Source organism: Diceros bicornis, chromosome 2 (genome assembly GCF_020826845.1).
Source record: "Diceros bicornis minor isolate mBicDic1 chromosome 2, mDicBic1.mat.cur, whole genome shotgun sequence".
Taxonomy (NCBI): domain Eukaryota; kingdom Metazoa; phylum Chordata; class Mammalia; order Perissodactyla; family Rhinocerotidae; genus Diceros; species Diceros bicornis.
This window is the reverse complement of record NC_080741.1, coordinates 78,977,995-79,001,097: the sequence shown is the minus strand read 5'-3', so window position 1 is coordinate 79,001,097 and position 23,103 is coordinate 78,977,995. Positions and strand designations below refer to the sequence as shown.

The window sequence follows — 23,103 nt, the reverse complement described above, 5'->3', positions numbered from 1 at the left end:
TTTTAAAATGATTTCTGTAAAAAAAAATCCTGTTACTACATTTCTGGAGGAAGTAATTTGCACTTCACTCTACAGATTTCAGGCTGTGACTGAGACTGATGTATAATTAGATCGCTCTGTCAATTTGTGATAGTGTGAATGGAGGTGACAATGACAACATTCTCCTTAGCTAAGTCAATAGGGGGATGCCATCCTTAGAGCATGAGGTTGTTAGTAGTCAGCCCATTACTATTGGTGCCAGGTTTTTGTCTCTCTGCTGCTTGTCCCACTCCTGCTTGTTATTCTATGATGTCTGCTCCCTTTTCAGGTTCCAAGGAGCCCTATTTATCTATTATTTCACCCCGCTGCCCTTTACATACAAAAAGGTCCAGACCATGTAATTTAAGAGTTTTCCATCAAAATATAATTAACTGAACTTTTTCACATCTGAAGAAGCAATGCACATTTGCAAATCCTCCAAGAAAAGCCTAAGGAGACTTCACTTGGTCACCTCTTGAAATTGCTACATTTATTGAGTAACTCTCATATGTTTATGTACACAAAGACCATTTTATTCAAGACCTGGTTATACAAGTTCACCTGTTTCCTACCACCATCCCTCTGTGCTTGCCATCACATGCTGATCCCTACCACTGAGAATACCATGGGAAAATACATTTCACCTTCCCAGTACCTGAGTTTATGTAATCAGTTTGTAAGCTAAGGGCTTCTTCTAGCTGAGAGTCTGGTTAGTGGACTAGAATTTGAAATTTGAAAAATTGTATTCATTTGCACTTCAGTATATATTCCTAATGAGTAGTTTTAAATTGGATTATGAAGAAAAGGAGCAGATTTTAATGGTTTTATAACCCCTAAGCTTTGTACATTTCTCTTTCCATCCAGCAAAAATATCCAGAATGCTTATCTGCCAAAGTGTATTGACATACATTAGTGAGATGTGCCGTGACATGGCCTCTGTTTGGGAAGTTTGGTCTCTGAATTTTGTGGAAGATGAAAGCTTCAGGTTCAGTTTGAATCATCATGGTGACCACCTGCTCTACTGTTCTTATTCATGTGTGTTTACAGTGGTAGAAATTAAATTCTTTCAGGGTTCAGTCCTATTCTTGGTTGACTCTGGGCAGGGTGAACATTTCAGTAATTCTTTTTTCTTATTTCCCACACGTGCCATAATTTCTCTCTTGAGTTGGCTGGCAACTACACATCTTGTCTTCAAAATAATAGAAATGCTCTCATGTGTTTTTTAGAAAATGCAGTGTCATGAAGCAGTATATAAAAAGAACGTGGACATAAAATATTTGTTTTCCTTGGGACATGAAGATTCTTGACGTATTGTCAGAAGAATTTTCACCTGAAGTGGTTTCTTCTTACTCCCACTGGGTTTGTGTTAGGTCCTATCTGATCTGGTCCTCTTTCAGGTGAAGGTGATACATTGCAAAATTTTTAGAATACTTAAAAAATCTTTTCTAAGAAATTCTTAAACCGTAAACCTTCTACAGTAACAAAAATAATTATAATTATGATATTGTACTCTTTATTATGTGTCAGGCAGTATGTTTTCCATTTTACGTATATTAGCTCATTTTGTCCTCACCACATTTCATGGCTATGATTATTCTCATTTTGCAGGTTAGGTAAATGAAGCCCAGAGAGTTGAATTCACTTCTCCAAGCTTAGTCTAAAGTGGAGCTGAGATTCCATCCTGTCTGTCTGCAGAACCCTGAGCTATCTCGAATTTAACTTACTTCGCATATTTCAACCAAATGAACTGTTGTGTTCAGTTAAGGGAGGGGACCAAGTATGGCAATTTCTCTGAATCTGAAGAACTGGCATATAGTAGATATGTCAGTAAATGGTTAGTAATAATGAAAACGTTGATACTGTTAATTAAAAGAGGAAAACATTCACAGGGGAACTACTTTCAGGGAGTTTAGATTCTATAGGATCTATAAGTAAGGCAGAAATTGTGAATGGTTGAAATGACGTTGTGAATCTCTTTCAGAAGAGAAGGGTGTTCACTCCCCAGAAGAAGTGCAGACAGTGAGTTCCTCAGTGGAAAGAGCACGTTTGTGTATCAATTCACACTCATTCACACTCTGTGAAAGCTTCGTTAAGATTAAAGGGGATATTGTGGCTTCCCTCTGCTGACTGCTTTCTCTGTTTTGTAAATTCGTGAGTTTAAGCTTGGTATGATTCTATTGCAAGATACTGCGTTGTAAACAAAGGAAGTATAGGAATAAAGTTGGCTGGATAGGACCTGAACAAAAATTTGAGACTATGGCATAGTGTATATTTGTGTATAAAAATGGATTAAACCATATATTTTCCCTCAAAGTTTCATTGCTCAAATGCTGTTAGTAGGTGTTCCTTGAATTAAAAAAAAAGAGAAAGAAAAAAATTTGGCAAGAATATAGCTAGACATTGTTGCAATGGTATAGCTATGTCCTTAGATAAATTATGTCTCATGTTCACCTGATACTTACAGATAATCATTTTATTCTGTTCTTTTAAGGGTTAGGTATTAGATGATTAGACTGGTTTTCAAGGACTGACAAAAGAGAAATCTTGCAAAAGTGAGGTGCTTGCACTATTAAAGTATAGACTCATGAAGAACTCCTGATTTGGGGGAACTAAGGTCCACAGCAGCCTGTAATTTGGCAAATTGCCATTTTGACAGATGGAGTGAAAATCAAGCAGTTAGGAGACTTGGGTTATGCATCCTGTTGGGTGGTGTGCCCAGGAAGCCAACAGCTAATATACTCTCACAGCTGCCTGTCTGAGCATCATTACTGTTTCCTACAGAAGTGTGCTGTGTGCTCTAAGCCTGGTAAAATGTAAGGCAGTGGTTCTGGATTGTAAGGCAGGTAAGTGCTTGAGCCTGGAGAGGAGAAGAGAGTAGATGTGTATAAATTAATGGACCTTCATCTTTACTTCCAACATTTTTTTGCATAATAACTGAATTATTGTAACCACTACCTCTCAATACAAACAATTTCAGATAATTGACTCAAACAATGTGAGGTAATTTTTCAATTATTACCTCGTAACTAATTAATTTGGCTACAAGTATATATTCCAAAAATATACAGTTAGAAAGGAAAAAAGGGATGGCAAAAAGCACAAATATAATAGAACACACTGATAAAAAGAACAAGTTTGGGGTCAGACAAATTTAAGTGCTAGTATATCATTTATTACCCCTTGGTAATAAATGCACCGCAGTGACCTTAAACAAATTAATTAACTTCTTGGAGCTTCAGAATCCTCACTGGTAAAATGATGATAATAATGCCCACCTTCAGAACATACTCAATAACTTACAACTATTAATAATAAAAAGAAATATGGTGAGGAAGAAAAAGTGGCATCAATAAAAATAGCAAAATTAAGTTTCTTCCATTCAGTCTTCTGGCCCAATTGGAGAGGAGAAAAAAAATCAGCCATCAGTTAAAATCAGCCATCAGTACTTTCCACATAATCTTTAAATCACAAGAATTAAATCATAGAGGGCACTACTTCTCCGCTTGTCTGGTTTTCGTGAGATGGGATTTTTCTTAAACCCAGCTGGTTTGATTCCTCACTCTTGTTTTTGTCCCTACTAAGGTGGAGAAAGTTATCCTCTTGGCATGTGACAAGTTATCAATTTGGCTTTTGTTTTTGCTTTTTTTTTTGTTTTGATTGGGTGATCTCATCCTTCTAAGCAAGGGAGATATGGTTCATTCCTTCTGCCTCTGCTCCTCAATAGAGAGAGACCGCCTGGGTAGCAATGTCTGTGCTGCAGAGCCCTCCTTGCCCTAAAATGGTCTGTTTCTAGGTCCAGCCAACACATTTGGCTCTCACATCTGAGCCCCATTCTCCAATATCAGCTTCATTAGGATTAAAGGGGGATATCATGGCTTCATTAGGATTAAAGGGGGGAATATCACAGCTTCCCTCTGCTGACTGTTGGGTCTGACTTTGTCATATTTTTCAAACTCATACGGGGAAGAGCACTGTTATTTCTGGTCACTTCAAACCACCCACAGGGAGATTTCACACTTGAAAAATATCTTGTAGTATTTCTATGGGTCCAATTATCCATCCTTCATCTAGCCACATCTATTCAGCACTTACTTGTAGTGAGCCCTCTGAATGGAGGAAATAGATTTCCAACGAAGCAGATTATTAAAGGAGATTGCAGTGAAAGAAATTTGATCCACCGTGATGCTCACCCCCGATGGTGGTGTGCAGGTCGGTGCACTGGGAAGGCTGATGCTATTCAGTGGGAGTTCGAGTGCACATGTAAAAGCAACATGATAAGGGATATGTCGTGTGGGTTTCTTTACATTTTATTTTGTAATTTAAAAAATGTTTATCATTGATTTATTGTGTTGTAGACCAACTCCACAGGTTGATTGGAACAAAATGGGTGGTGATTTACCAAAGGGAAGAGAAACAAAAGAAAATTATGGCAAGACTTTGAAGATAGAGAATGTCTCCTACCAGGACAAAGGAACTTATCGCTGCACAGCCAACAATTTCTTGGGATCAGCCACTCATGATTTTCATATTACAGTAGAAGGTACATTCCCCATATTGATTTATTTTTCTTCTATTTAAAAAAAAAATAAATTCATACATGTAGTGAATCTTCAGCTCTAAAGCATATATATTAAAACAGGTAAGCTGTTTCAACTTTTAATTGCAGAGTGGGTGCTGGATTATATTACACTTCAACTAATCAGGTTTGTCATTTGCCCCACAAAACCACATAGAAGAGACAAATGACAAGAAAAGATCATGTTAGGGATGAGTTCCACGACTTGTTTAGTCATTAAACCTAGTCTCCTATATCATCATATTGTGAGATAATTTGTGTTGTAACATACATATGACACTGCATAATATTAAATCATAAAAGAAGTGTAAGCATTATGATGGAAGAAAGTATTACAATGGACCTGGAAGGAAGCGTGGACTTTGTTTCCCAGTCCTGTCGTTAACTTGCTGTGTCCTTGATCAATTTTCTTCACTTTTCTGTACCTCAATTTCTTCACCAATGAAATGAGGGAGTCAGATAGATTGTTGTCTTAATGCTTTCCTAGATACATTTTTTTGGTCCATATCTTAGGTTCAGATGACATTCAATGTGTTACTTATGAGGAAAGAAGACTAGACTGTAGGGTATAAATATTAATTCTCTATCAAAAGATGCAAAAAACATATTATATTCAAGTCATCTCTCTGAAACCCAAGCCTTTTGATCAATAGAGGTTTGGCTATTGTTTGTTGTACTTATAGAAATAAGTAGGCAATGATGTCATCATTTAAAAAAGTGGGAGCCACAAAATATAGATATTAGGGCTGGGCCTGCTCAGCAGAAGTAAAGGTTACCTAGTCATCCTGTGAATTTGATTGATGCAGACTATTTTCTGTGGGTCTGATCACATTGAGGTCTCCTATATGGTTTGGTTGACTGTATTGATCAAATTAATGGAATGATTACTGCATTTGTGCTTATTTAGTGCTGTTATAGGCTTAACTATTGAAAGGAATTGTCTCTTTCAGGGTTCCATTTAGTGAGCTGGTGCTCTAGGGCTCCCATTTATATTCCAATAGAGTTCACCTCTTAAAGCTTCAATTTGCACAAGGAACTCCTAAGTAATGGCCCACTGTTTTAATTAAAGGGAAAAAAAATGAGGACTCAGACACAAATTCAACTCACAAGTAAATGTTGAGATAATTGTTTTAGTCATGCTGTTGTTTGGAATAACACTGTGTTTCCAAGACCTCTCGCACAATGTGTGTGATTAGTTAAGTTAGGAAGAATGGAAAACCAAAGATGAGAATATCATTTTCCTTGGTTCAACAAAGGCAAAACCTATATAGAAGCAAGCCCAATATTATGCATAAATATCAACATCTGCCAACAGTGATATATTCCTCTGACATTAAATTATTCACAAAGAAATTCAGAGAGGAAGAATTTGAGAGATTTATTTTATCTTTATTTTTAGTCATCATTCTATGCTTGTATATAATTTGGCTACACCATGCAACAGGGATGTTTTTCTGTAACCTCCTGACCCCACCCCAGCACAGACACGTACCCATGAACCAGACATGTCTAATTGTTAGCTGCTTCTACTCCAAGTTGCTGACTATTAGAAATCCTTCCAGATGGCTGGAGCATTGCTACGGTAGCTGAATATTTTAACAATCTGGCCATGGTTTTCCTGACTGTAAGACTGAAGCTTTCCAAAGAATTGCAAGGGTTGCGGGGGGGAAAAAAAAAATCAAGGATGTAAAATTAATTATGCAATTTAAAATGTTGACTGTAGGACTCCAAAGGAATATAGATTTCCTGAACAAATTGTCCTCACTATTCATAAAACAGCTATTAGCACTATTGAGATGTAAATAATGTTTTTATGAGGAACATTTAATCCTTTCCCCTTAATGAGAAACTACTAAATATGCCCTCCATTGTATATTTTAGGAGTTTCTCTTCACACAGACAAGTGAAAGGCAAACTGAACTGAAGAAGTCTTTTTTTTTTTTAAATGTGAATGAAGTAAATATAACCTTCATTAATCATGTGGACGGATGAGTTCACTTTTATTCGATTTTCTTCTGCCTTCCTGCACCTTCTTCTTTCCCTTTTTTTTTTTGTCTCTTGCTTAGAAACTCAAATTAAATAACAAGGATTAGTCATATGGGAAAAGAGCAATGCTACTGTGAACTTTGAAAGTCTAGTCCATTCTGAAAACACCCATTGTGCTTAAGTAAAAGCATGTATTGTATTGTATTCTCTCTGTATGTGATATTTCTCTTTATTACTAAACACAATCAAATTCTGTAATTTAAGCAAACAACATTCTAAATATGAAAACAAACTACATTTTCAAATCCTATAATATGTATAAGAAAAAATAGCCAGGATATCTTGACTAAGCACAAGTGTCCTTTCTAGGTATCCGTGATATAAATATTACATATTAAGTAAAAAGAGATTTATAAAATGGCATCTAAAACATTCTAAATCTGGAAATCAAAATATGACCACAGTCACATTTCAACTGATTGTTTAAAAATAAACTCCCACCAACAATGTTCGTGTTGTAAATTTTTGAATCATTTAAGGCTTTTGAATTTTAGTAAGTGTAGTGGGAAAGTGTTTATACATAATCATATACCCATAATCGTTTTGCATTTTAAAGGGATGTCATGAACTTAAATGCAATTCAGTCATTGATATACTTAAGAAAGCCTCATTTTCAAGTAACAAATCTATTTCTAAAAAGTTGCAATTAAATCTGTTTGATGAACCTAACAATTTTTGATTTATTAAAATATAAATATTTAATAGGAATCTGTTATAAGAAAATAACCTCTGTGTTGCATGTTTTATAGGTACCAAATTTCCTGTTTTATTTTGTTTTCCTTCTAGTGATAAACATCTCTAATTAGCTTGTTTATTATATTCTAAATGTTCAAATATTTGCATCTCAGTTTTCAGCAGCATAAGAGAAATTTATCTTATCTTTTAATTTACACTTGTGACAAAATGGTAAAGTTTCAACATAAGTAGTTTTCCGCAGTTACTATATATCTTAGGATAATAGATAAAAGAATAGGATTCAATGATGGTGTTTTCTCTCAGAATTTTTCCTTTGAACCATTCATTCCTCTCTTTCGAGCTTTTTTTTTATCCTTTCAACTAGATCTTAACCTTCAGGAATAGAGTTGCATATTCTAAGCTTTGGAAAACATCTGTTTGTTCTCTGTGCCTGCAATGCCTCTAGTCTAACTTCAACCACCAAAAATTTCCTGTTCCATAGCCGATGTCCTCAGGCTCGCTATGCATTCTTTTGTGAACAAAGTAGCAACTAGCCAAATGTGTTCAATCAAGACATGAAATTATGAGATCGTGAATGACTAGAAGTCAGTGATTCCCTCCCATCCAAGGTCCCTTCTTTCCTCCCTATGCATTTTTCACTGGAGTCTTTGGGGATTAATCATTTCAATTCAACTCAAAATTACTCCACATGTGTCTTTTCTCATCATGCCAAGCAGAGGATGAGTAAGATTCTGCCCTGGCTCTTTAGATATCACTAATCTAGGGGCTTTCACTATAGACCCCATAGTGGGCTGGAAGTGAGGGCAGTGTCATGGTAGGCCCAAGAAGATGTTTCTGTGTAAGACAGGCTTGAAGTCTCTCTCAAATTGCATGGCAAAGTCTGCCTTTGCTCGGGACCAGCTTACTTCTCTAGAACAGAGATGAGAAGCATAAAAACAAATGTCCAAGCATTTATAAAGAAAGCTTATGAAAAAGGGTTAAGGTAAGATTAGTGATGATTCCTAGTGAATACACAAAACCTCTTGAGTCAGTTAATAAATGTTGGGGGAGGTTAGATTTGGAAGCACAAAGTGGAAGTTGGTAAAGCGATTTGTTCTTAGATCCTGTCTGTGGTCCAAATTAACAAAATAGTAATGAATTAGAAATAACACCACATTTACATTGAAGTCGCAATGCTGCTCACCCTGTAGGTTCACAAATCCATTGAGTGGCAGGAACAGGAAATGAGGCTTCTTTTCCTGGTGACCCTGGGCAAGTTCAGTCCTCCATTTGCAAGGTGAAAAGCTTGCATAAAGTGATAACTTAACAGTAATAGATCTTAGTGCAGACACCAAGGGACTAATGGAATTTGTAGGATGAGAATAGAAATAGAAAACTTGATTTTATTATGCATGAAGATTTAGAGAAATGTCATCATTACATGATCTCCTTTATTTTGTTATTTTTTAATTGAGATATAATTGACATTTAACATATTAATTTCAGATGTACTGCATAATGATCTGATATTTGTATATATTGTGAAATGATCATCACAATCAGTCTAGTTAACATCCATCATCATACATAATTACAAATTTTTTCCTTGTGATGAAAACTTTTAAGATCTACTCTCTCAGCAGCTTTCAAGTATACAATACAGTGTTATTGTATAGTCACCATGCTGTACATTACATCTCCATGGTCTCCCTTAGTTTTATGTACTCTGAAAGCAGTAGTCTTTGTTTCCTACTATAAATATGATAATTTTCATGTTCATGGAAATTTTTCCCTAACTCAAATGTTTAATTTTATTGTGGTTGTATGAAAAGCCAAAAAAAAGTAACAATAACATCAAAATGCACACACACACACACACACACAAAACAAAACCCTTCACCTCAGAAAATGATATGCAGTTTATAATTTGAACTATTGCATTTAAACTAAATACTTACAGATTGTAGATTATGAATACAGATATTTAATGGGGGATTTAACAATTAAGTCCACACCCTATGAAATAATTACAAAGGTACCTCTCTTGCTAGGACTTGAACTTGCCAGGGTTATGTGTATATTTTCATTTTTTTTTGGTGAATTTATAGGCATTTTCTTTTCACAGAATCCCGTTTTTTCTTCCTTTAAGAAAATGGTTTCAATGACCTTTTTTACTTTACACATACATGTGTCTTTAAAGACTTTCCTTTTTGACTAAAAATGGAAATCCAAAAATGTCTTCGGGGAAATAACCAAGCCGCATTTGATGGGAATTACTACCTCCAGGTATTGTGCAATTTTCTCTGAAATCAAATTATCCAAACCATCCACACTTTAATCTAAATCTTTTATTCGCTCCTGACATAGTAATATACTTAAGGTGACAAAACATGACAGTAATGTTTGCGGGAAAGAAAAATGTCTCATTCTGTACTGAAACACCACTTAGAATTATAATATTGGAGCATTAGGTCATAGAAAGATGCAAGTAATTTAAATATATCTTTTCCTCCGTTGTTTTGAGGGCAAAAAGCTAATGTTGCTTTTAGGATTCCCTCCCTCCCTCCTTACAAAAAAAAATCTCTAGGAACATTAGTCTCCCAAATTCATTAAATAGATAAAAAGATAAATATAGATATGGGTATATAAATGATATAAAGTCATTAATTAAGAAATATTTAAAATAAGTGCCGAATATTTTAATTTTATTTAAGAATTCTCAAAATATATGTTTAAGTATCAGCATTTTTAGATGCCTTGCTGCTGCTTGAAAATAAGCTGTAGCCAGCACTAAATAAACTTAGCATCTGCATATTCCTCCTTCATTTTCTGCTAGTGAGATAGATACTTGTATAGCTAACTTGTAGATAACTATTTTTAGTACTGTGATTTTATTATACAGGCTAAGAGTCAAAATTAGAACATATACGCACACACACACACCTGTACCACACAAAACCACACCCACCTTGCCTTACAGAACATTTACCAAAAAAAGAGCTTCTGTGAAACACTTTGTTGTGTCCGCCATCTGCTGGTGAATAGTAGAAATACAAGCCTTAACATTTTTGGACATTCTGACGTGGATAAAATTGCTGATGAGCTCTTCACTTTATTTCCAGAGCCTCCTCGCTGGACGAAGAAACCTCAGAGTGCCGTGTATAGCACAGGAAGCAGTGGTATCTTGTTATGTGAGGCTGAAGGCGAACCTGAACCCACAATCAAGTGGAGAGTCAATGGCTCCCCAATTGAAAGTGAGTGAAACACTAATTGTGAGGCAATGCTAAAGGTAGTGGTCTGCTGGGATGCTTAATGGTCAGACACTGTGGATATGTGTAAAACAGAGTTGGGAAGTGGCTGGACTAGCAAGACAGATCTAACCACGAAATCTGAAATTACATCTTTCTAAGCAATTTAATTTAGGCTTAGATTTATGGAAAAGCCATAAATAATATTTGTACTCGTTGGGCCATTGCATTAATTATATATAAAAAGAAGTTTAAAAAAATAAGGCAACTCATGGAGAAAGAGGATGCATCTAAGGAGGAAAGCCAGTTGCTGTCCCTCACCCTGAGAAGAAATAGGTACAGTGCCCTAGTGGTTGAGAGCACCGGTCAGAAGTCAGGACTTCCCTTAGACTCAGGCGACAGAGACCCGTGCCCTGGGCCCTGCTCTCTACAGGGACCTGCTCTGGCCATCCTCCCATCTTGCCTGTCTCCATGATTTGAGAAATCCACAGGGCCAAAGAGACATGCAAAGCCTGAACCTGTGCCCCTTACCTCTGGCTCCCTGTGTGCTCTTGACCAAGCTCCAGTACACAAGACCAGAAAATTCCCTTGTCCAGTCGGCTCTGAGCCCTCCCCAGATAGGCTGGGCATGCAAAGGTGGGTATGAACCAGGATTGAGGGCCTATGCTCCCCGCTACACCATGTTCTAGCATAGAACTCCAAGACGTTAAAAAATCCTCAATTTGAACATAGAGCTCTGGTCATTTTGAATGTCTTTGTTAAAGTAGGAGGATAGAACAAATTTTATTTGTCAATTGATTGGCTTGATTTAGAGCATTTACAATGTTCAGACATACGTATCTGCTTCCATTAGTTCCTTATGCCCTGGACCCACATGTGTAGGTATCCTGGTGGTTCACAGACCTGGGATCCCATGGAGGCTATGCACTTTCCTAGCTGTAGGGTCTTGAGCTGTTTGTTGAATCTCCACAAGCTTTAGTTTTTTTAACTACAAAATGGAGCTAATGGTAGTTGGTTGTGATTGAATGAGATAAATATAATTAACCACCTAGGATAGCGGCTTATCAATAGAACATTGTGGTAGTTTATAAACTCTGGGGCCAGACTGGCAATGTTCGCATCCAGGCTCTGCCATTTACTAGCTGTATGATTGGGCGTTTTACTGACTCTCTTATAACCCATTTCTTTTTCTGTAAAATGAGGATGAAAGTAGTATGGACTCATGGGTTGTTTCATGGATAAAAGAAACACCACGCAGAGAATGCTCAGCAGAGGGACACTCCTAAAGTATTGTTTACTATTATTGTTTTCACGTAGCAAGCACTCAGGAAACCTTAGCCCTCGTTATTAGTATCCTCAAATTTGAGACTTTTTCCTCATCTCTTTAGAGAACAGAATAAGAAATGAAAAATGAGGCTTCAGGTAGATCAGCAGGAAATGAAAACAATTTTTGTTTAAAGAATGTTAAGGATGTTAAAATAAGGAATGTAGATTCTCTGGAAAATAAAATCATAAAATTGCATATTTGAATGGCACTTAACTATTTTTGAAGGACATTCACATATTGCTTTGAATCCCCAAATGAACCTTTTTAAACGAGATACGATTATTCATATTTAACAGATTGATTCTTTCATTCAATAATATTTATGGAATGCCTTCTTTGAGCCAGGCATTGGCCTTATTGCTTGGGAGATACCAGCAAATAAAATAGACAGTCTTGCTCTCATAAATCTGACGTTCTAGTGGAGAGAGACAGTCAATAGACAAATAAGCACATAAATGTGTGCTGCAGTGTGGTAGAGTAAAAAATAGCTGGGTAAGGGGTGAGTGTAACAGAAGTTCAGAACCTAGAGTTGCTATTTTGTTTTAAGGTAATACTAGTAAGACCCCTGTGGTAATTGACCTTGAGTAGAGACCTGAAAGAGGTGAGGGAGGCAGCCATGCAAATATCTTTGAAAGAGCTTTCATGGCAGAGAGGTCAGTGGGTGCAAAGACCCTGAGATTTGTTTGGAGTGTTGAGAGAAAGCAAGGAGTCCAGAGTGGCTGAAGCCAAGTGAGTGAGGAAGGGGCAGTGCATAGGCCTTGCAGGACATTTGGTCCACACCGAAAGGTCCTTGAATTTGGTCCTGTCCAAAACCATTGGGCATGGACCAGATGTGCTCATGGACATTTTGGACAGGACCAAATGTCCACTAATTGTACTAGAAGATGGAATCAGTCAGGAGATGCAGGGGCCACGTCGTATGTAAACGTGAAAGCTTGAGTAGGGACTTCGGATTTCATTGTGAAATAAGATGGGCGGCTCTTGGAGGATTTTGAGCAGAAGAGTGACATGACCAATTTATTAACAAAAGATTTTTCTGGGCTCTGAATGGAGAATCAACTGTATGACTACTCCAGTTAGGAGCTGCCTGAAAGACACTGGGGTCTAGGGCTAGGTTGGTGGTAGTAACGGTTAGCTTCTGGCTTTCTTCCCAAAGTAGAGCCAACGGGTTTGTTGATGGATGAGGAGGTAAAGGCTGAAAATAAACTCATGCAAGAGAGCACAGTTGAATAATGGCAGACCTACACCCAAGGCCACATCTTTGGAATGCAAGCTCAGTGTTCTTCTCACAGCTCTCGATCATAGCACTCCTTGCTTCTCTGCAAACAGTTCTGGGGATGTTCGATGACAGTGAGCTGACTAAAGGATGTGAAATCTCTTTGAGCTTGTAGTTCTAGCAATTACATATCTATTATATGGAATATTTCTAAATCAAAATGATTACTATTATTGATTACAGGCCTAACCTTTTTCAAAAGCTTTGCATCCAATATTTCTGACCTGCCTAACAAGCCCTGCATAAGAGATTTTTTATTCTCTGGTTTGCAGATGTGGCAACTGCAAGGTTACATTCCTTACTTTTGAGGACACAACCCAAGTAAATTTAAAGCTAGAAATGGGACCCAGAAATGATCAAGTCCAGAGCTGAAGTTTCTCCCACTGTATTGCATTATCATCCACTGAACTGACTGAAGACAACTTATGTTAGGACTAATGTGTTTTGTTTGATATTGGTAAAGAACTTGGCTTTCTGGAATCCTGGGAGCGCCTGTTAGCCTTTGCCTGCATGCAGCAATACTTTGCAATTTCCATACCTACCCCAGAAGGCAGCTTTGAGCAATGTTTAATTGTTTTTCATCTCAAACTTGAGGCCATAATTTCATTTCTTCCTTTTGTAATGCTATGTTGATTTAGAGTTTACCATGGGACAGGTGGCATAAGAAGAACTAAAGGGGATGAGGAGGTTCACTCTGAAATTCATAGAACTTGATATAGGGTACAGGAATACAGAATCAGATCAGAGACTCAGTCCTTTGCAGCATTCTTTAAGAGTTCAGTCTTAAAGAACTCGGAAGAGCTATTCGTCTTGCTAATTCTCAAGAGATAAGTTATAAGTTGTCCTACAGGATTGTACAGTCAAGCACCGCATAATCACGTTTCAGTCAATGATGGACCGCATATATGATGGTGGTCCCACAAGATTAGTACCATATAGCCTAGTGTGTAGTAAGCTATACCATCTAGGTTTGTGTGGGTACACTCGATGATGTTCACACAATGATGAAATTGCCTAACCACACATTTCTTAGAATGCATCCACATCATTAAGTGACCCATGACTGTGTTAGTTTTCTGTTGTTGCTATAACAAATTTACTGGCTTAAACAATACACATTTATTATTTTACAATTGTGTAAGTTAGAAGTCTAACACTAAAAGAGTAACTGGGCTAAAATCACAGTGTGCACAGTGCTGTGTTCCTTTCTGGAGGCACTAGGAAAGAATCCCTTTCCTTGTCTTTTACAGCTCCTGGAGAGTACCCACATTCTTTGGCTCATGGCTCCCTTCTTCCATCTTCAAAGCCAGCAACATTGCATCTCTCTTCTTTCTGACCACTCTTCCATAGTCACATCTCCCTTTGGCTGGCCACAGCCAGGAAAGGTTCTATGACTTTAAGGAGCCTTGTAATTACATTGGACCCACTTGGGTAATCCAGGGTAATCTCCCGATCTCAAGATCCTTAACCTTAATCTGTTTTGCCACGTAAGGTAAAATATTCACAAATTGCAGAGATTAGAACGTGGACATCTTTCAAGGACTATTACTCTGCCTACTATAGGGACCTTCAGGGAATAAAATGCCTTCCAACATAAATGTTTTTCAGTCATTCTAGGCAACATTTACTGACTGCCTCCTCTGTGATGACAGCTCCTCAGGCACAACATACAGACGAGGTCCTGCTCTCCTGGAGCTCAGAGTCAAGTGTAAAAACATATTCATTTCTGACTCCCAGAGGGGAAAAGACATATAAGAAAAATCTTTTATTTTAATATGTAGCAGTCAACGTTTTCTATAACCCAAAATTTAGTATAGTCACTATTTTGTATAATAGAGACACAATAAGGGAAAAGAAATTAGGTTTATTGGTAATCTTATAATGTCTTTTAAACTAAAAATTCTAACATCTTTGCCCCTCACTCAACAGTCCTAGCTAATATGCTTGCCTGTCCGCTGCTTGTTTGGGGTGTCATAACAAGGGCTTGGGATTTGGGGTCAGAAATGTGGCCAATGCTGTGGGCTGTGTCATTCACCTTCTGTGAAATCCAGTCCCCTCACCTCCACAATGGCCATATTAGTGCTGATCTAGCAGGTTCTGAGCAGAACTAATGAGATAATACGTACCACATTCAACAGACTTCTTTGGCCCTTAATAAATGCACCAGAAGTGTTAGGTCTTCTCATTTCCAAAAGGTATTTCCAGAATTATACCTGGATCAGGAGTGGAGTAGGATTTATTGCCAAAAAGTAGAAAACCTGGCCCCTGCTCTCAAGAAGGGTTTAGTCTTACTGGGAAAATGAAATATATGAGTTATGTACCTGAAATGGTTAAATAGCAAAGCAAGACAATTGAAATGAATGGTATATGTCTGAAAATTGCAGAAGGGCAGAGAAGTGAAAGAGAGGAACAAAAGTGCCAAGGAGAACAGCAGCCAATATTGGTGGATTAAGGGGCTCAGGCTGTGTTGATATTGTGTTTATGCTGGGCAGTACCAGGACCTAAATTTACAAGAGTAAGTGAGGTTCAGTTCATAGTGGAGCTGGAATGCTAAACAGAGAATCTGAATCTTACTTATGGGTATGGGCATGGAGAGGCAATGAGCTGGAGATCAACAGATCTTTTGAGAATAAATATTAATTTGCAGAAAAATTGAAACTGCAGAAGGGTCTGGAAAGAAAACTCCATGGTTGTTGTTAAGAAATTCTAAAGAATTGGCTTCAATGAACTATTATTCACCCTAAACTGGTCTTAAAATATAAATACTGTATGACATGTTTAATAAATGGTATATAAATATTTTATGTCCTATTTTTTATCAAACTGACATTCTTTAATCTCTTGCAGAAAATCCATTTGCTGGTGATGTCATCTCCCCAAGGGAAATCAGTTTTACCAACCTACAACCGAATCATACTGCTGTGTACCAGTGTGAAGCCACGAATGCCCATGGAACTATCCTTGCCAATGCCAATATCGATGTTGTAGGTAAGCATACCTGGGACCAGACTGTAACCTGCTGTTTTCCAAAGGAAAATATTCAAGGTCAGACTCACAAGTAGATTGAATTCTCCACACATAAAACATGGGGAAAAATAAAAGTACCTTTCACCTTACATTTGGGCATTAGACTTCATACTAAAATTATACTTCAAAAATGTATTGAATTCAAATACTTTTCTAATGCAAGTATATGTACTGTAATATTCAGCTGTTTTTGATTCTTACAACATTAACATGGTAGCATATAGAAAAATTTAATTTTCACATATTATTTCTTACATGAAAGTTTAAAACTCTGTTTATGTTATTTTCAAATAGATGTTCGTCCATTGATACAAACTGAAGATGAAGAAAATTACGCTACAGTGGTTGGGTACAGTGCTTTCTTATACTGCGAGTTCTTTGCTTCACCGGAGGCAATAGTGTCCTGGTAAGCTGGTACACGGTTTTCTTAAGAGAATATCAGTTGTAAATTTCGCCTGTTTCTTCATCCATCATTTGACAAGCTGCGTTGTGTCCATGTTGCTACATGTACCCAGTGCCTCTGAGAAATAAGGTAGCAAACTTCATTACCTACCCTCTCCTGGAACCATTGACTAGATTTGTAGGATTCTCTCACATGGGGAAATATGGAGAGCCATTTCTGCTCACAAAGGAAAGCAAAGGATTGAAGTGATGGCAGAGACAATTTTACAGATAGATTTAGTTTTTGATTATGGTCATATATTACTTTAAGATCATATATTACTTTCTTGTTGTTGTTTTGGATATTATCTAAATAATTATCTAAGCCTACATTTCATTTCAAACACATATGCTTAAAACATGTACTTTGAATTTAACTTCAATATATTGATTGATGTAATCAGTCCAAACACATTATCATATGGATCTACCATATTTGTTACTTCACTGAAAAAGCTTGGTTAAACTCTTCTTAAATAATTTTGCCATTGCTCACAGGGCCAAGATTAGAGTGACGTGAGTGAGGAAGGGTCGTGCAAGTGCAGGGTCAGATTCTGTCTTTATTTAAAATTTGGATATATTGTTCATTGTGGATTTTTTTTGCATGATTTTTGATTTTTTAAAAATACTCCATTAAAATACTATTTATCTTGATTACTGGGAATTTTTTTGGCATGCCCTTAAATTTTGCCTCTGAGGCAAATACTTCACTTGCCTTACCCTAGATGTGACCATGAGAAGTCCTGAGTGAACAGCAGCCAGAGTGAGTCCTTTGGGTTTTTTAGCTCGAGCAGTCCCTTGTTGTGCAATGTACAGAGTAAATCAAGCTGTGGCAGCAAATGCTTGGAAAATGGATGAACGTAGGAGAAAATAACTCTGGGTTGATAGGGGTAAGTGTAATCTGTGTCTACAGGCCAGGGAAGACTTTCTGGCCTATATTTCCAAATGACCAATGTTCTCCCAGGGCAGCAGGAGGTTCAGAAGGTTCATTATCTCTTTCAGTTACTAGCTTTCCCATTTAGTACCCTGAAGCAATCACTAACTAAAGAGTTCACCATCAATAAGCCAGAAAATATTTATTAAGCTCTGAGGACAGATGCAAGACAGTACTGATAGCTATGAGAAATACAGCAGAAGCGTAGAGCCTGGACCTGGATTTCCTCTAGACACAGTCTACTTGGGCAGGTAAGTTATACGCCTATCACTCATTTTGGGAAAAATGTAGACCCCAGTGGAACATTTCATAAGGTCTGCTAAGTTCCTGAAGAAGGGATAAGCTTGAATGACCTCAGCGGCCAGCTTCAAAAAGAATATACAATTCTGTCACATCTCAAATTGACTTATGCTTTCCATGTCCATAGGCAGAAGGTAGAACAAGCAAAACCCCTTGAAGGCACACGGTACCACATCTATGAGAATGGTACGTTACAGATCAACAAAACCGCAGAAGAAGATGCTGGCTCTTACTCTTGTTGGGTAGAAAATGCTCAAGGAAAAACTGCAGTCACAGCCAATTTGGATATTAGAAGTAATTCTATTTTGTTTTTACTTTGCATGAATTCTCACATGGGTTGAGTTTGTCTTCATTTTCCCAAATGAAACAATATAATTTAAGTTCAAGCACCAGTTAAATTTCTTTAGACAATTTCAGAACTCCTAGATTGTGTTTCATCTAAAAGACCATCACAAGAATTATAGGATATGCTGATGATATGTACATGGCTTTATACCATTTTAAGAGGGAGCTGGGTGTTGTTGGTGATGAATGACCAGAAATATTTAAAATTTAAAAAATCCCCCATTTTGGTATATTTCTGTAACGATATTTTATCTCAATAACCAACTCAATGTAATGTTACCAGTAATCAACTCTTCGAGCTAAAAATTTCATGAATAAACTCATAAAAACTCAGTTTCATAAAGTCTGGGGCATGGCAGGATGGGGAGGGTTTTTGTCCTCTTTTTGAATCAAAAACACCTTTGTATTTTTTCTTTCTTCAGAACAAAGTCCTGAGAAGCCAGTAATAGTCTATTGGGTTTCGCTAATATTTTGATTTTAAAATTGCTAAGAGAATTCTTTTCAGGAAAACACAAAGAATAGAAAGGTCCAGTGGTAATTGTAGGGAGCATTTGTGTTTCTTGTGGCATGTCAATATCATGGCCTGCTACTTAGATGACAGAGCATATATTTGTTTAATCATAAATTTTCACTACTATCTTAACTTTTTCTCTCTCCACACACACACACCCTTCCTTCTTTCTCTACTGTCTTACATTCTTTTATTCTTCATAGTAGTTGTTTCTTTCTGTATTGTAAGTTATCCAACATGCCATCCCCGTAGACTATATTTTTTAAGCACATAAATATTCTGCTATGCTGTCTGCTTGTCTCTGATGTCTCCCTGCATTTTCAAATGTCATGTACAATTTTCAGAATACCCTTATGAAGTCAATGAGAGTGATTCTTTGTATACTTTATGAAACCAACCTATATCAAAGTTAAGCAACTCAGCCAGGTTAAAGGCAATGAGAGTGAAGCCTGGAATCCAAATGCACCTTCACATTACTATTGCCCAACACAGTGCTTGGCCCAAAGTGGACCTCAAAACTACTAGTGGCCAGAGAGATGGACAAGTTCATAAACTTTAGTTCTATTCTAATGTCCATTTTATATGTAAGGGATATATAGGAATCACATAAATGAAGGATTAAGGACATAATTTTTGCATATAAGAAAGGAATGTCAAGAATGGAGTTGAATAAGAGGCAATATAGTATAGTGATTGAAAGCATGAGCTTTGATCTCTGCCATACTTGGGTTCAAATTCCAGCTCAGCCCCTCACCAGTTAGGAAGCTTTACTGCCAGTATTTAATTTCATTTTAGCCTTAATCTTCTCTAGAAAGTGGAGATATTAATATTCATAGAATTGTTATGTCACAATGAATGTGAACTTCTTAGCAGAGTCTTGGTAAATAAATAGAATAAGTGCTTATTAAATGGTATCTATTCTTATTAAATGGCTTTCTGGCTTTAAATTTAGAATCAGGAGTATGATGTTTAGTAATTCACTTAAAATTAGTTCAATTTAATAATATCTTCAGGTTTCATGCCTGGAATACCAAATAATCAATTTTATTAACACTTTAAGTTTTTAATCAGTTTTTTGAGTAATGTTGATAGCAAATGTTAGAACATGCTTGTGAACTGGAGGTCAGTTCATGAGATTTGGCCTCTGAGAGGGTTACCAAGTGCCACATTGGGGTAAAGTATACTACCTTTAATATGGCCTTCAAGAGTAAGGATTATGTTTTGAAACAATCGTAATGAAAAGAACATTTTTCAAGATAGCCATAGTACCAATGTTTGAGCTTCACGTTACTGATTTATTTTAAAAATATCCCTCACTATAACTCATTCAACAAATATGTGTTGAGTGCCTACTATATACAGGCTCCCTTCTGCGCTCTGAGGGTACTTGAATGTAACACAAGAGGCACAGCCTCTACCTTCATGGCCCTTAAGTTCAAATTCCCCACCTTCATGTTGTTAGTTTATCTACACATGGGCTTCACCATTTAACCTCAGGTTTGAATTAATAATAAACATGTTAACAGAAAATTAATTGATTTTCTTTTTGGTGCTTTGATCACATGTCCAGAAGCACTAAAAGGAGAATTTATATTATTTTCAACGTTTAGAGGCATTTGTTTGCTCACATTCTCCTTACTCCCTTTGCCCAGGAAATAGTAAGAGAAATTGCTATTAATTAATATTTCCACCCAAATTTCATCAGATACCCAGGCCTGGATGGAAAGAAAATAGTAATGATATATGATGTTAAGAAATTACAGTGTGACAGACATTGCATGAGGATTTGACTATTATGTTGACCATTTTGGTTGATTAAATTCCAGGCACTTGATCACAAAGTAAGCTGTGCCTGTAGCTCTAACTAGTATCTTTGTTTGGTAAACACAGATGCTACAAAACTTAGAATTTCTCCGAAGAATCCTCGTGTCCCCAGATCACATACATTTGAATTACACTGTGAAAGCAAATGTGACTCATATTTGAAACACACTTTGAAGTTGTCCTGGAGTAAAGATGGAGAAGCCTTTGAAAGTAACGGCACAGAGGATGGCAGGTAGGTAAACTATTGTAGTATGTATAGTATTTGCTTGGTATTAAACTTTGCATTTGAAAAAAATAGTTGCAAATGTATTCATGCTGAATTACAATACGATAACTGATTAATACATTTAAGTCTTTAAGGCAGTATTTAAAAGTTCATACTTATACTTGTTTCACTTTTCTCTCATGTTTGTCTTCTTGCTTTTGCTACTGACTTTTCATATAATGTGTACCATCCCGAGAGTGCATGAAACAGAAGCCACTCCAAATAATTGAGGCATATTTATTGCATGGGCTTCACTGCTCACAAATTCCCCACCTTTGTTGGAAAGACTGGAGGAGATAGGCCTAAAGGGAGCTGCTTACTAAACTTTTGAATTCTTCGTCACATGGCGCTGCAGCTGTAATCCATATGTCTGGAAATTGCTGCTGTCTTCACTGCCCTCTCACCCCATTGGTGCTACTAGTGAGTCCAGCCACCCAGAGCTCTCATGTCTGCCAGAGTCACTGTCTGCTTACACAGCCCCAGAGGAGACGGTGCCCATTTCCCTTCTACCTCCCAGTTTCACGTGAATCTCTCTCATTGGCAGAAGCTAAATCTTATCTGGAATCCTTCCTGTTAGAAAGTATAGGCAAGTGTGTTTTTGAGCCTTCCAGCCTCTGTATAGAGAATATAGAAAAAATATAAAAGAGAATGTAGAAGAAAGTGTGCATAGATGTTAAATAGCACTAGATAATATTAAGTACATCAAAGAAAGAGAAAAGAATCTATATGTACCGAATGCCTACCCTGTCTTTTGAAAGCATGCAGAGGTCAGCTCTCCTTCCTTTTGCATTTTTACTAGGTAGGATTAAAAATTGACCTTCCTGAAGGAGGCAAATCTCACCTATAGTTATGTTTTGCTGTTTATCACTCTGAAAAAAGTATATCTGAAGGTCAGTAGATAGGACATGCATTCCTTGGTGAGACAGCAGCAGTGTCGTAATTAGGAGCATGGGCTCTGGAGGCCAGTGGCCTGGATTTGAATCCCAGCTCTGTCATTTTTTGAGTCTATGACCTTAGATAAGCTGCTTAAGTTCTCAGTGCCTTAGTTTTACATTTTGTAACATAGTTTGGTTTAAAAAAATTTTTTGAAAGATGTCTTCATCATAGGGTTATTATGAGTTAACATAGAAAGCACATAGAAAATACTAAGTACTCAGTCTAATTTAGCTATTATGATTCATACTGCTTATTTCTCTGGTTGGCTTCTCTCATTTCTGTTACCTGCTTGGCTTCTATTGGTATTTGTGTGTGTGTGTTCAACCTCTATGCAAAGACATTGGTCTTAGCCTTGGTACTTAATTTGTTTCCCTTTTATATATATGTAAAGGTTTATGGAAAGTATATGTATTGCAACCAGTTGTCACGGAAATAAGAGATTAATTATTGATACCTAAAAGGCTACATATTGCCACAGAGATCTTAAGCCCTTTGTTAGTTGATTTGTTAACTGCTCAGATCTACCCAAATTCTCCCTCTTTTGTCACTACTGTCTGGTTATCTGGGATCTTCCACCTGACCTCTGGGCTACAGTCCAGAGGGGAATCAGAGACTCATACCTTGTTGGTAATGTGACCTGCGTATTTAGGCTCTGACCCCAGAACCTCCAACCAGATTCTTTGTGGAGCCCTATTTCTGCAGTATGCTGTGGCTGACACTCAAATAAGCCTCTGGCTATCTGAGAGAACTAAGCAAGTGACACAGATGTTGTTCCTAAACAAGGGTTGGGGTGAGGAACAGTAACCTTAGCTCAGAGGAAATCTCCGGAGTGAGGAAGGCTGGGAGTGACTGTTGCTGGCCTGTCTTGACTGGAGCCAGGAGCAGGCATGGAAATATAGCAGGGAGGTGAAATCACAGGTATCTGCTAAATTTGACAGAACCATTATTAAGTTCTCATTTCTCACCTTCTGCTGACACCTTCTCCTTATTACTAGGCTGGAGACCAGAAACCTTTACCTAGAAAGAGGTTAAATTTCTGATCAAAAGGCACTAGAGAAATAATGAGAAGTGAAATTCCTTCTTCTCTCCCCTCCTGTCCCCTGTCACGTGTAGGGGTATGATAAGTGTTGGAAACTTCCTCTCTGGACCATTATACCCACTGACACACTTTCGCTCATTAATTCTCACAGCAAGCCTATTAGGAAGGCTGGAATAACCTCAGGGAATTTTCTGTAGCTTTCTAACCTGCAGGTGGCTCTAGACCCCACATGGTTGTTTTGAAAAATGAAATGGAGGCTGGATATGATATCAAACCATTTTTAAAATTTGGACTGTACTTAACAAACGTAATGGG

The 23,103-nt window shown here is 37.3% G+C and overlaps 1 protein-coding gene across 3 annotated transcripts in view; it reads left to right on the top strand.

Moving 5' to 3' along the window:
* Positions 1 to 23,103, top strand: part of CHL1 (cell adhesion molecule L1 like) — a 223,129-nt gene that overhangs the window by 163,967 nt on the left and 36,059 nt on the right. For all 3 annotated transcript variants that reach the window (XM_058563606.1, XM_058563615.1, XM_058563596.1), the window contains 6 exons: positions 4,374 to 4,558; positions 10,438 to 10,569; positions 16,014 to 16,154; positions 16,488 to 16,599; positions 17,996 to 18,162; positions 20,615 to 20,780. In XM_058563606.1, coding sequence (XP_058419589.1) covers positions 4,374 to 4,558; positions 10,438 to 10,569; positions 16,014 to 16,154; positions 16,488 to 16,599; positions 17,996 to 18,162; positions 20,615 to 20,780 — 903 coding nt within the window. The remainder of the gene's footprint in view (positions 1 to 4,373; positions 4,559 to 10,437; positions 10,570 to 16,013; positions 16,155 to 16,487; positions 16,600 to 17,995; positions 18,163 to 20,614; positions 20,781 to 23,103) is intronic.